This window comes from Mus caroli, chromosome 6 (genome assembly GCF_900094665.2).
Source record: "Mus caroli chromosome 6, CAROLI_EIJ_v1.1, whole genome shotgun sequence".
NCBI lineage: Eukaryota > Metazoa > Chordata > Mammalia > Rodentia > Muridae > Mus > Mus caroli.
Genome location: NC_034575.1, coordinates 69,436,495 through 69,448,605, shown reverse-complemented (window position 1 = coordinate 69,448,605; position 12,111 = coordinate 69,436,495). Strand labels below are relative to the sequence as shown.

Below are 12,111 nucleotides of genomic sequence, written 5' to 3'. Positions count from 1 at the left end.
ACACACCAGAAGAGGGAGTCAGATCTCGTTACGGATGGTTGTGAGCCACCATGTGGTTGCTGGGATTTGAACTCCAGACCTTCGGAAGAGCAGTCGGGTGCTCTTACCCACTGAGCCATCTCACCAGCCCCCCCCTCTGGTTTTCTTAAAGTGCTTCTGGTGTCCTTCTTGGTTTCCCCAAAGAAGCCACCAGGATTCAGACACGATAACCTGATGTAATCCTTGCTGCTTCCTGAAGGCCATTGGACAGCTGTGGGGTCGGGGAGGGGCTGTGTGACAGGGGCTTCAGGCCCAGAGCTCACAGAGCCTCCTTTTCTCATCGTTACAGTTGTGAGTGAAGAGGTCCTCAGAGCCCAGGAAGAGTGGGAAGTGGTGGACACCATCCATCCAGACATAGGTAAGTGTGGAAACAAACAGTGCTGTCCCGCACAGCTACCAGCAAAGCCACCACCAGCCAGCGCACCTGTGACTGGGACTAGAAGACGAGTCCTTGAACACTCTCACTCTAGTTATTTGACATCAAATAGAATCTTATCCACAAATCCTAAAAGGACATCCTACTACATGAAGTAGAGAAAGAACACTACAGGGCAAGGAGGCCATTGTTGCTCACCCTACAGCCAGTGTCAAGGGAGGACAAGAGGGCCTCGTCAGGTTAGCCCCTGAAGGGGGACAAGGATGGGGGCCCCACCGGGGCAGTGAGGGCCCCTATAGAAGACATCTGCTGGCAGTCTCTGAAGGTTGGGGACAATTGTCTCAGGTCTATTTCTGACAAATTTAGTGGGAGACTAGAGACCATCTGGTTCTCACCCAAACTTCACCAAGCTAAGGAGAGATGTCACAGTAACTGATAACAGCCACCACCTATATTGCTGGTGACAAGTTAGTAGCCCATGCTTGGTTTAGAGGTGACAACCAGTGGATGTTTGCTGAAAGGACAACCACTCTCCTGCGTCTTTGGACGTCTTCTCTTTTATCTAGAGAGTGGAGTCCGCTCCCAGCAGCCTGGCCAGCTCATCTCCTTCAGCGAGGCCCTGGAGCACTTCCAGAGCGTGGACCTTTCCTCTTTCAAGGTATGGCTGCAGGGAAGAGTGCTTCTGCATGCTCGGCGGGCACAGGACCCTCTCACCTAAGAAACCCTGAGGTGCAGGATCTCAGATAGCCAAAGAACCAGATTTGGTGACTCACGCCTCTAATCCCAGCATTACAGAGGCAAGAAGATTGCCCATGCTTTCAGCCAGCTACAAAATGCCCCAAGCCAGGAGTATGCAGGTGCCTTGTGGTGGTCCGAGGACGTTGGCTGCTCTGGGACTGGAGTTACAGGTGGTTTGTGTTTCAGCGCTGGGAACTGAATCCAGGGCTTTTGGAAGAGCAAGCACTCTTAACCCATGAGCCAGCTCTGAGAACCCAGGGTTCGTGTAGGCTCCTGCTAACCTTTGTGGAATGGAGCCTGAGGAAATCTGGCAGTTCAGGGATTCAGACCATGTGCAAATACCCCATGTTTTCCCCTCTTAGGAATGGGAATTATGGAGTTAAAGTCCAAGTAGCCTTTGGGGAAGCAAGGAACTGTCTGGGAAGCAAAGTACATCATGGCAGATGGAGGGAAATTCCCTGTAGGAGCCAGACGCTGTTTGTAAATTTCATTACATTTATTTATTTTTGAAACAAAGTCTCATTGTGCAGCCCTGGCTGAACTGGAGCTCACGGTGTTGCCAGGGTTGGTGATAAACTCAAGGCAATTCTTCTGCCTCAGCCTCTTGAGTATCAGCATTATAAGCATGCACTGCCATTCCCAATATAATTTAGAAAGTTAGGAAAGATGCTGAGGGCTGGCGAGATAGACAGCTTAGCAGTTAAGAACACGTGCTTTTGCAGAGGACTGGGTTGCTATCCCAGCACCTTCATGTCAGCTCAACACCCTCCATTATCCCAGTGCCAGGGATTCTACACCCTCCTCTGCCCACCTGAGGCCCACCTCAGGCACCAAGCACGCATGGTGTACATACATCCGGGCTTTTTCAGAATGAGCTGTTAACTGACCAGTGAGGCTTAGCCCTCATGCACATAAAATAAAATAAATCTTTTTAAAAGGTGTGGATACTAAGTATGATGGCACACACGTATAATTCCAGCACTCAGGAGGCTGAGGCAGAGAAAGCATAAGTCCAAGGCCAGCCTGGGCTACATAGAAATCCTTTGTCTCAAAAAGTTGTGTGGGAGAGCACACAAGTGGATAAAGGCTTTTGCCATACATGCCCTGTGACCTGAGTTCCTTCCTCAGAACCCATGTAAAGGTGGGAAGTGAAAGCTGACACCACAGCGTCCTCTGACCTGCATACATATCACACACACACACACACACACACACACACACACACACACACACTAATAATAAAGCAGGGTTGGGGAAAGGAGTGTGAGGGATAAGCAGACTGAGGGCTTTTGTGGGCTGTCTTGAGCGACCTGCAGTAAGGTTAGCGGGATGTGGTTTCAGGTATTCATCTAAAGCCTATTTCATCAGAGGGGCTAAAGAGACAGAAGCTGCCACAGGAGGCCAGAAGATGCCAGAACCCAGAACCTTGTAAGGCAGGCAGTGGTGACCCTGGCTTTGGGGAGCCAGCATGACGTAGTTTAGGAGGGACATCTGACTCACGAGTGCCCACTGGCCCTTGCATCAGTGGAAGCTTGGATGAGCTGAATTCTGGGATCCATATCCTCAGAGAAACAGAAAGCCGTATGAAGGGTGGACACCTGGCTTTTCCCTCGTATCAGGCATGACATGGTCATGCGGACACAGCTGAGCCTTACTGGGCAGTCAGTAGCTAGTCCTGAAAAAGCCCAGGAGACCACATGCTGGGACTGCCTCCACCAAAGGACATCCCACAAAGAGTCTGGGAGCTGGGAGTGCCTGCCTTGGAAGTCTCACTGCTGCCTCCTGGCTCCTCCTTCTCCAGGTCCAAACACAAGCTGACAGACAGTCACTGGTTGATAAAAGTTTGAGTAGATTGTCTGTTCTCTCCTTCTCAGAAAAGAATCCAGCCCACTATTCAAAGGACTGGGCTCGCCGCACTCCGGCATTGCCTCTTCGGGCCGCCAAAGCTGCACCAGGGTCTTCGGGAAGAAAGAGACTTGGTTCTCACCATTGCTCAGTGTGAGTGCGAGAGGCAACCCCAGGGCACATGCCTAGGCTCTTGTCCATTTCAGTTGCCATGAGAACAGGAGGATGTTCTTCCTGGACGCTGTAGCGTGTCCTGACATCGTTCAGTGTCCCATCCTCCAGGAAGCATTGGTTTCTCCCTGGGGACAGCCTAGTAGAAAGTGTGCATGTTTTGGGGCAGGTGGCCTGGACAGCCAAAACCCAACGCATGGCCGAGTGCTCCAGACCATCTACAAGAAGCTGACTGGCTCCAAGTTCGACTGTGCCCTTCACGGAGACCATTGGGAAGACCTGGGCTTCCAGGGTGAGAGAAAAGCGCCCATCTTGCTTTCCTTGTCTGATTGCTTCCAGAGGGAGAGGAGAGGCCATCTTAAGTGACGAGGGACATCTAGGAGGGTACAGAAGACTGGAGGGCCTCAGGAGCAGCACACGGGAGTGTGCCGAGTATGGCTGAGAGGGATGGAGAACTTGTCATTTGGAGCTCTGCCATCTGTCAGGAAGCACTTTAGTGGCACACATGGGAGTGATGTCATTTGAATCTGCTTTGCTTGTGCTGTGCCCGATGTGTGTGGTGCTGGACCTGTAACCCAGGCCTCTGACCACTGAGCTGCATCCTCAGCCTGTACTATTTTTTTTCCCAAATCCTACCACTACATTTGTAAATAAGAAACTGTATTTCAGGGCACAGCTGTACATACCTTTAATCTCAGCACACAGGAGGCAGAAGCAGGCAGATCTCTGTGAGTTTGAGGCCAGCCAGGTCGACAGAGCAAGTTCCAGGTCAGCCAGGGCTGTCATAGTTTTTTACAGTTGTAACAGATTTGACTAGGAGATGTAGCTTAGTTGTAGGGCACTCACCTAGCATGCACGAAGCCCTGCATTCAATCCCCCCCACCCCATAAAATGATGCAGTCTCATACACATGCACGTCCAGCACTGGAGAAATGGAGGCAGTGGGTCAGAAGTCATATCAGCTGCATAGCAGGTTGGAGGCCAGCCTGGATTTTGCCGTGTGCTGCGTTCCTAGATTCTGCGGTTCAGAGTGTGGTCATCTTTGGAAGTAGGGATTATCTTGACCATCAGAAATGTTAGGTACTTGGGCCCTCACTGAGAAGGAAGAAGAAGAAGAGAAAGGGGGAGAAACAGAAGGAAGAGAAGGAGGAGGAGAAAGAGGAGGAGGAGGAAGAAAAGGAGTGGGGCCATGTGCATCTCTGTGGTGTTTGGTTGGGATAAGTTGGGTGTTATCTAAGTTGACTGTGTCTCACTGCCCTTCTCCTAACCATTTGGCTAGAGAGTAAGCTTTTCTGGAACCTTTGTGGTCCGCCCTTATCTGTTTCCTGTTGCTGTTACAAAATACTTAAGCCTGGGTAATGTTTAGAAAATAGCAGCTTATTTGGCTCATGATTCTGATGGTGTGATGTCTAAGAGCATGGCCTCAGAATCTCCTCGACATGAGTTGAGGGCCATCTTACTGTGTCACAACATGGTGGAGATACAGGAGAAAGGGTAGGCCTGTATCAGTTAGAGACGTTCCTCCTCTTATATCTGTCTGCTGGCTATGCAGACAATGATGACTTTAAATGTCTCATCCTCCTGTCTCTACCTCCCAAGTGCTGGGAAGACCCGCATGTTGACACACATGTGCAGGGCTCTCATCCCCCACCAACCCCCCAACCTGGCAGAGCCAATGTCAGGGCAGCGATGCAGCTATGTCCTGGGCACTCAAGGGATCAGGACTGCTTTCTTGCTCACTGTTACACCCTGGTTCCCGCTACAGGAGCAAACCCAGCCACAGACCTCCGGGGAGCAGGCTTCCTGGCCCTCCTGCACCTACTCTACCTGGTCATGGATTCAAAGACGTTGCTGATGGCCCAGGAGATCTTCCGCCTGTCTCATCACCATATCCAGGTAGGGTTCTGGTGGGAAGACAAAGGCTGAGGACTGCACAGTTCAGTGTGTGGATGGCGGAGATGAGCTAGGAGTGGCTTCTCTGTCAGATGCCTTGGAGTCTGGGCGCAGGCATTCGCTAGCTGTTGGTCTTTAGCAAATTCCTGATCTCTCAGAACTTTGATTTCATTACCTGCAAGATGAAAATCATAAAGCCTTGTCTTCGATTCTGTGGCTGTGGTGAAGCTAGCGAGGAAGGAGGAGTTTGGTTTTGCTCACAGTTTGAGGCTACAGGACCTGAGTGCCAGGGAGTCACAGCAGCTGGTCACATTGGACCGCAGTCCAGCAACAGAGCAGTAACTGCAAGAATGCTAAGTGTCCAGCTGCCTTGTCCATTTCGTGTGGTTCTAGATTCCCTGCCCACAATTAAGATGTGTGTCTCCCTACCAACAACATAGTCAAGATAATCTGTTGTTAGCATGCCCCCAGGCCCATATCCCAGGCGATTTCAGACACTGGCCTTTAGTCAACATTAACCATCATGACTGTTAGCTCCAGTTGTCTATGATCAGATGCACTAGGCGCACAGAGGGGTTGCTGCTTCCGGTATTGGTAGCTTCTTTCTTGGTCTTATCATCAGCCCAGTGATGGTTTTGGTAACCCCCTAGTAGCCCCCTGCCCTTTGGAATAGGTCTGATTATTTTTTTCCATGTAGTGAAAGATAGTGTTCCCTCCAGAGAAGACAGATGTGGCCTGCTTCCTCCCATTTACCTCCTCTAATTCCTGGGGCCAGCAATTAATTTGTTCAGTGAACAAAGATCTCTTCCGAATCCCCACCCACCCTCGTAGATATATGTTTTATGATACTTGGGATGAGTCAGAGAGCAAAACAGACCAGGATCCTTCCAGCAGAGGTGCCAATACACTGAATGAATTCCAGAATCCATTAGAAGGGTGTCATGTAAGGTAGGGACACAGTGGTTAGTGGTGGGGTCAGGGCAGCTCTCAGGAGATAAATGGAGCCTAGAAGGAGGTGGCATGTTGGCCAGGACTGTGTCTGTGGTGCCTGGGGTTCCAGAGGGTGCAGGAGGAGCAAAGGTCACAAGAGAGGGGCATGCTGGGGACATGACACGAGGTGTCACCAAGGAAGCAGGCCAGAGAGCAGGATTCCAGGTCTGTCCCTGTGTTTCATCAGGTGCAGCCGCTCAAAGCTCGAACAGCATAATACATGCCGCCTCACAGGGCTCTTGTAGAGTTGGGGAAATAAATTGAGACAGTAAAGAAAGATGTGTTTTTCAGAGGATCTCACTGCAAAGGGGAACCAGGACGGGTGACTGGGTTTAAGAGATTTAGTCATGTTGGGGGTGGGGGGCATATATTCTTGTTTATATTTTGCTTTTTTGTTTTTAAGATTTTATTTTTATTTGTGGCTGGAGAGATAGCTCAGCAGTTAGGAGCACTAGCTGCTCTTCCAGAGGACCTGGGTTTGATTCCCAGCACCCACTGGAAGCTCACAACGGTCTGTAATCCAGCTCCAAGATTTGACACCCTCACATAGACATACATGCATGCAAAACACCAATGCACATTAAAAAGATTTTTATTTTACTTGTGTGCACATGTGTGCAGGTGCCATGGAGCCCAGAAGAGGGCATAGGATCCCCTGGAGGTGGCTGTGAGCTGCCTGGTGTGGGTGCTGGGACCAAACTCCAATCCTTTGCAAGAGCAGCCTTAGACCTCCTAGCCTCCAAGCCACTTCTCTGGCCCCCTATTTTACTTTGTTTTGTTAATTTTTGAGTCAGCATTTCCCTCTGTTGTCCAGGCCATCTTGGAACTCACTGGGTAGCCCAGATTGTCCTTAAATACATAGTGATCCTCCTGCTCCAGCCTCCCTGGTGGCAAGATCACATGTGTGAGGGCACCTTGTCAAGTAGCTATGTTAGGAAATTTCAAATGTACAGAAAAGTTGTAAGTGGGAAGTATTATGTGACAACAGACATCAGCCTCAGTGCCTTGGGGTTTGAGACACAGCTCAGTTGGTAGAAGGCTTGCCTAGAGTGCACACAACCCTACGTTCAGTTCTGTTCCAGCCAGAGAATGTCTGTGGCACACGGATTCCCAGTTTTGAATGAGTGAGTTTATTAAGCATATAACAAACATAGGTAAAAGGATAAATATCAAGTAACAGGTGAGTGTTCATCAAATCAGGCAGTTACCACAGGCAGCAGAAGTAGGGGGAACCCTACCCAAACAGTCCTGCTGAGCTGCCAGACTGAGAGAGTCCTGGGCAAAGCAGGGCGCGTTCTCCACGGGGAAGCCTCCAGCCTCTCCTTCCCACTGCAGGCAGTTTTATCCATGAGTAAACAAGAGGGACCTCTGTTGGAGATGGTTTCCTTCCTGCCAGCGGGTCTCGACAGAGTAGTCTTTAATGCCCTTAGTTACTTACTAGCCTCCCTCCTCCCTCTTACAGGAGTGGGAGCCAGGCTGACCCAGGACACCTGAGATAAACAGGCTTGAATCTGAGACAGGGACTCCTGTTCTCAAGAGTCAGCTGCCAGCAAGCGCCAACAGCACATGACAGTTTACCAATATAATTTATATCAGAGGTCCCCAGGACCTGACATGTTAGGGCATACTTGTAAATTCAAGGTCATCCTAGGCCTCACAGCAAGTTCAAAGCCATCCTTGGATACAGTGGACCCTTTATCTATCTATCTATCTATCTATCTATCTATCTATCTATCTATCTACTAACAGTAAACAATAACTTGTATAACTATTTTTTAAAGTTTTTTTTTAATTTTATGTATGAGTACCCTAGCTGCATGCACACCAGCGTGCCAGCAGAGGGCTTCAGATCCCATTACAGATGGTTGTGAGCCACCATGTCGTTGCTGGGGATTGAGCTCAGGACCTCTAGACGAGCAGACAGTGTTCTTAACGGCTGAGCCATCTCTCCAACCCAGAAGATCCTATTTTAAGAACTTTAACTGAGTATGGTAGCCCACACCTTTAATCCCAGTACTCTGGGAGTCAGAGGCAGAAAGATCTGTCGTGAGTTCAAGGCCAGCCAGATCTATATAGAGAAATGCAGGGCAGCCAAGGTGACACAGTGGAACCCTGTCTCAGAAGGGGCTGGGGACTGGGAATGTGGCTCAGTTGCTAGAGTGCCTGCCTCGCATCCACAAGGCCAGTGTTCAGTCCTCGGTGCAAACCGAGCATTGTGCTGCACACCTGCGACTCCAGCACTCAGGAGGTAGAGGTCGGATCACAAGTCCAGGTCATCCTGAGCTACGCAGTGACTTAGAAGCCAGCCTTGAATAGCTGAGACCCTGTCCTTAAAAAAATAAAAATAAAAAAAAAAATGCTGGAAGCTTGCAGGGAGGAATGGGGAGAGTGGTTTACAAGCAGGGTACCGCCATCCCTCCACATTTATACACACTCCAGCCCCAGGGGAGGAGCACTGTGAGAAAGGACCCTGAATGCCTCACAGCACTGCTTGGAAACTATGTCCCCAGCAGAGCGCCAGGCCCACAAATAGAGTGAATATTTATTCACAGGAACAGTTGCTGGTAATCGGAAGCTTATTGTCCAGCAGTGGGCGTCACACATCGAGCACAACACTTGTGCCAGGAACACAGTGGCACATTTGGGAAGTAGGGGAAAGGTAAAAGATAGAGACAGACCAAGGGTTGCCAGGAGTTTTATTAGGCTTGGAGCACAGGAAACCAGTCATGACCCTGGAGTCGGGGAGAGGGGTGCACAGTAACCACGGGAAGAAGGGCAAAGAACCAAGTGAAGCTAGGTGAGACCATGCACTGATCATGTAATGGAGGCAGGAAAGTCAGTGGTTCAAGGCCACCCTCAGAAGTACATGGTACATTCCAGGCCAGCCTGGGCTACATGAGACCCTGTTTCAAAAATAAGATGGGCCCTGGTATTTTTGAATAAATAAGTGGAAGTGTTGTGTTAGTTACTTCTGTGTGGCTGGGACAAGTTCCCTGACCAAGGCAGCTTCAGGGAGGACTTCCTTGGTCGCACATGGCCATGTGGTACCCACACTCAGGGAGCAGAGGCAATGAGAAATCTGCTCCGTATCTCCTTCTCTTTCAGTCCGGGGCACTAGACCATGGATGGCACCACCAACGTTTAGGGTGGGTCCCCCGCAGTTAACTTAATCTAGATAATCCCTCGAAGCCAGGACTCTAGATCCTGCCAAGTTGACAATGCAGAATAACTGTCAGCAGCCCTCACCTGTGCTCATCCGTGCATGCAGCACGCCTAGTTAAGTGCAGTGGGCCACACGGGAGATGTGAAGTGGGTGGGAGGACGGCTCGGGAGGGTTCCGTGGGAGAAAGGGGTTAGGTGGGGTGTTGAGGGGGATACAATCAATGTGTGTGTGTGTGTGTGTGCGCGCGTGCGCCTGTGCATGCATGTGTGAAATTGTGAAGAATTAAATAAAAATAAGAATTAACCTATTTCATAGAGCAATAAAGGCGAGTGTAAGAATGAAGGAAAGGAAGATGGTTTGGATCCCTGACTGCACCTTAGTCATCAGGTCATACTGTCTCAGATCATCATTGTCTTTGACCAATGCACTTTAAAAAAATACTTTGATTTTTACTTTTATGTGTATGGACAGGAAAACACACACACATGCACTTTGAGAAAACACACACAGAGTACATAGACATCAGATTCCCTGAAAATGAGCTACAGAGGTTGTGAGCCACTATGTGGGTTTTGGGAATCAAACTCATGTATGTGTGTAGAAAAGCAGCCATCACTCTTAACCACTGAGCCATCTCTCTGGCCATTATTTTAAATCCTTTGTATACATACATGTTTTTATGTAGGTATGTGCACATGAGTGCAGGGTCCTGTGGAGGCCAGGACAGGGCATATGATCATCCCCTGCTGAAGTAGCTCGGCAGTGAACATCCTCATGTGGGTCCAGGTCTGCAGACTTTGTGGCAAAGCAGCTGAGTCATCTCACAAGCACTGTCACAGAGCAGACTGGCCTCACACTCACTCTGTAGCCAAAAGTAGCCCTGAATTCCTGCTCCGCCTGCTTCTGCTTCCTGACCAGCACTTTAATGTGTAATGATTTAGATCTACAGAAAACATACAAAAGTAGCTTTAGAGCTGAGTGTGGTGGCGCATGCCTTTAATCCCAGCTCTCGGGAGGCAGAGGCAGGCCTGGTCTACAGAGTGAGTTCCAGGACAGCCAGAGCTACACAGAGAAACCCTGTCTTGAAAAACAAAACAAAAACAAAGACAAACAAACAAAACAAAAGTAGCTTTAGACAGAGCAGGAAGCAAAGAATGATTGGCCAGTGCACATCTGCAGCAGCCTCTAGTGCACATCTGCAGCGCCTCCAGTGCACATCTGCAGCAGCCTCCAGTGCACATCTGCAGCAGCCTCCAGTGCACATCTGCAGCAGCCTCCAGTGCACATCTGTAGCATCCTTTGTTCTGCTCTCATTGGTTTTCTATGCCAGGCTCTTGTATCCGGGTCTCACTGCGTCCTGTTATCATGCCTCGTTTAGCCCTTCAGCCTGTAGGAAGGTTTATTTTGCCCTGACTTTGGCTTTGACACAGTTATTTTGTAGGATATCCCTCAACTTTGGTTTGTCTCATTCTTTTTTTCCAAAATGATTTTGAGCATGTATTTGGGCAAAATGGAACCACAAATGTGATGTGCTTTTCCTGGTACCAAGGTGCACACACTGTCTCTGTGGGTTTTTTTGTTTTGTTTGGTTTTGTTTGGTTTGGTTTGGTTTGGTTTTTTGAGACAGGGTTTCTCTGTATAGCCTTGGCTGGCCTGGAACTCACTCTGTAGACCAGGCTGACCTCGAACTCAGAAATATTCCTGCCTCTGCCTCCTAAGTGCTGGGATTAAAGGTGTGCGCCACCATGCCCGGATGTCTCTGTGTCTTATTCCTAGGAAGTTAGCTTTGGTTAGAATGGTGTCCTCTGGTCTATGTTCATTTATTATAAAGTTTATGTTTTCCCCTTATAATTAATAACTTTTTACATAAAAATACCTTAAGGTTATGCAAATTCCTTGTTTATCCTCAAATTTTCACCCATCAACTTCTTTTACAAAGATACATATGTCTGTGTGTGTGCATGTGCGTGCAAGGCCTGCAGAGTTGGAGGCCTCTGATTCCTTAGAGAACTAAAGTTACAGGTGGTCACGATCCCAGGCCAGTCAGGGACCCCCTAGCCTCAGCCTTGGAAGCAGTCGGTACATGTATACTGTAGCTCAAACCTAACTAGTGATCCTAGGTTCCTATGTGACACCTGATCAGGTGGGAGAGCCGCTGAGTTTGAGGCCACCTTGGGTTCTTAAAACACAAACAAAACATCAGAAAAACAAATGTGAAATTTGACCTCCTGCCCTATAATCCTCCAAAACATGGCGTCTTCCAGATGCAATCTTTGGAACATGTTCAACCATAGCCGCTTCTGTTTACTCCTAAAAAGATGGCTGAGGGACATTGAGATGGCTCAGCAGGTACAGGCCCTTCCTGCCAACGCCAGGACTTGAGTTTGAACCCCAGTCTCCACATAGTAGAAAGAGAGAATTGACTACTACAGACTGTCCTCTGGCCTTCACACATGAGCCGTGGCATGTGCACACACACACACACACACATGTACATACATGAATATAATTAAGAAAAAATTTGCAGGCCTAGAGAAATGACTCAGTAGTTAAGAGCACTGGCTACTCTTCCAGAGGACCCAGGTTGATTTCCAGCACCCAAATGGCACCTGACAACTGTGTATAACTCCAGTCCCAGGAGTTTCACCTTATTTTGACCTGCCAGGCATACATATGTTACATGGACATACATACAGGCAACATAACCATACATATAAAATTAAAAACAGTCAGGCAGTAGTGGCACACGCCTTTAATCCCAGCACTTGGAGGCAGAGGCAAGCAGATTTCTGGGTTTGAAGCCAGCCTGGTCTACAGAGTGAGTTCCAGGACAGCCAGGGCTACACAGAGAAACCCTGTCTCAAAAACCAAAAAAAAAAAAAAAAAAAAAAAAAGA

The 12,111-nt window shown here is 48.9% G+C and overlaps 1 protein-coding gene across 4 annotated transcripts in view; it reads left to right on the top strand.

Moving 5' to 3' along the window:
• Positions 1-12,111, top strand: part of Elmod3 (ELMO domain containing 3) — a 34,543-nt gene that overhangs the window by 17,640 nt on the left and 4,792 nt on the right. For all 4 annotated transcript variants that reach the window (XM_021164708.2, XM_021164709.2, XM_021164710.2 and 1 more), the window contains 5 exons: positions 329-397; positions 982-1,073; positions 3,028-3,151; positions 3,339-3,461; positions 4,935-5,065. In XM_021164708.2, the coding sequence (XP_021020367.1) occupies positions 329-397; positions 982-1,073; positions 3,028-3,151; positions 3,339-3,461; positions 4,935-5,065 (539 nt within the window). The remainder of the gene's footprint in view (positions 1-328; positions 398-981; positions 1,074-3,027; positions 3,152-3,338; positions 3,462-4,934; positions 5,066-12,111) is intronic.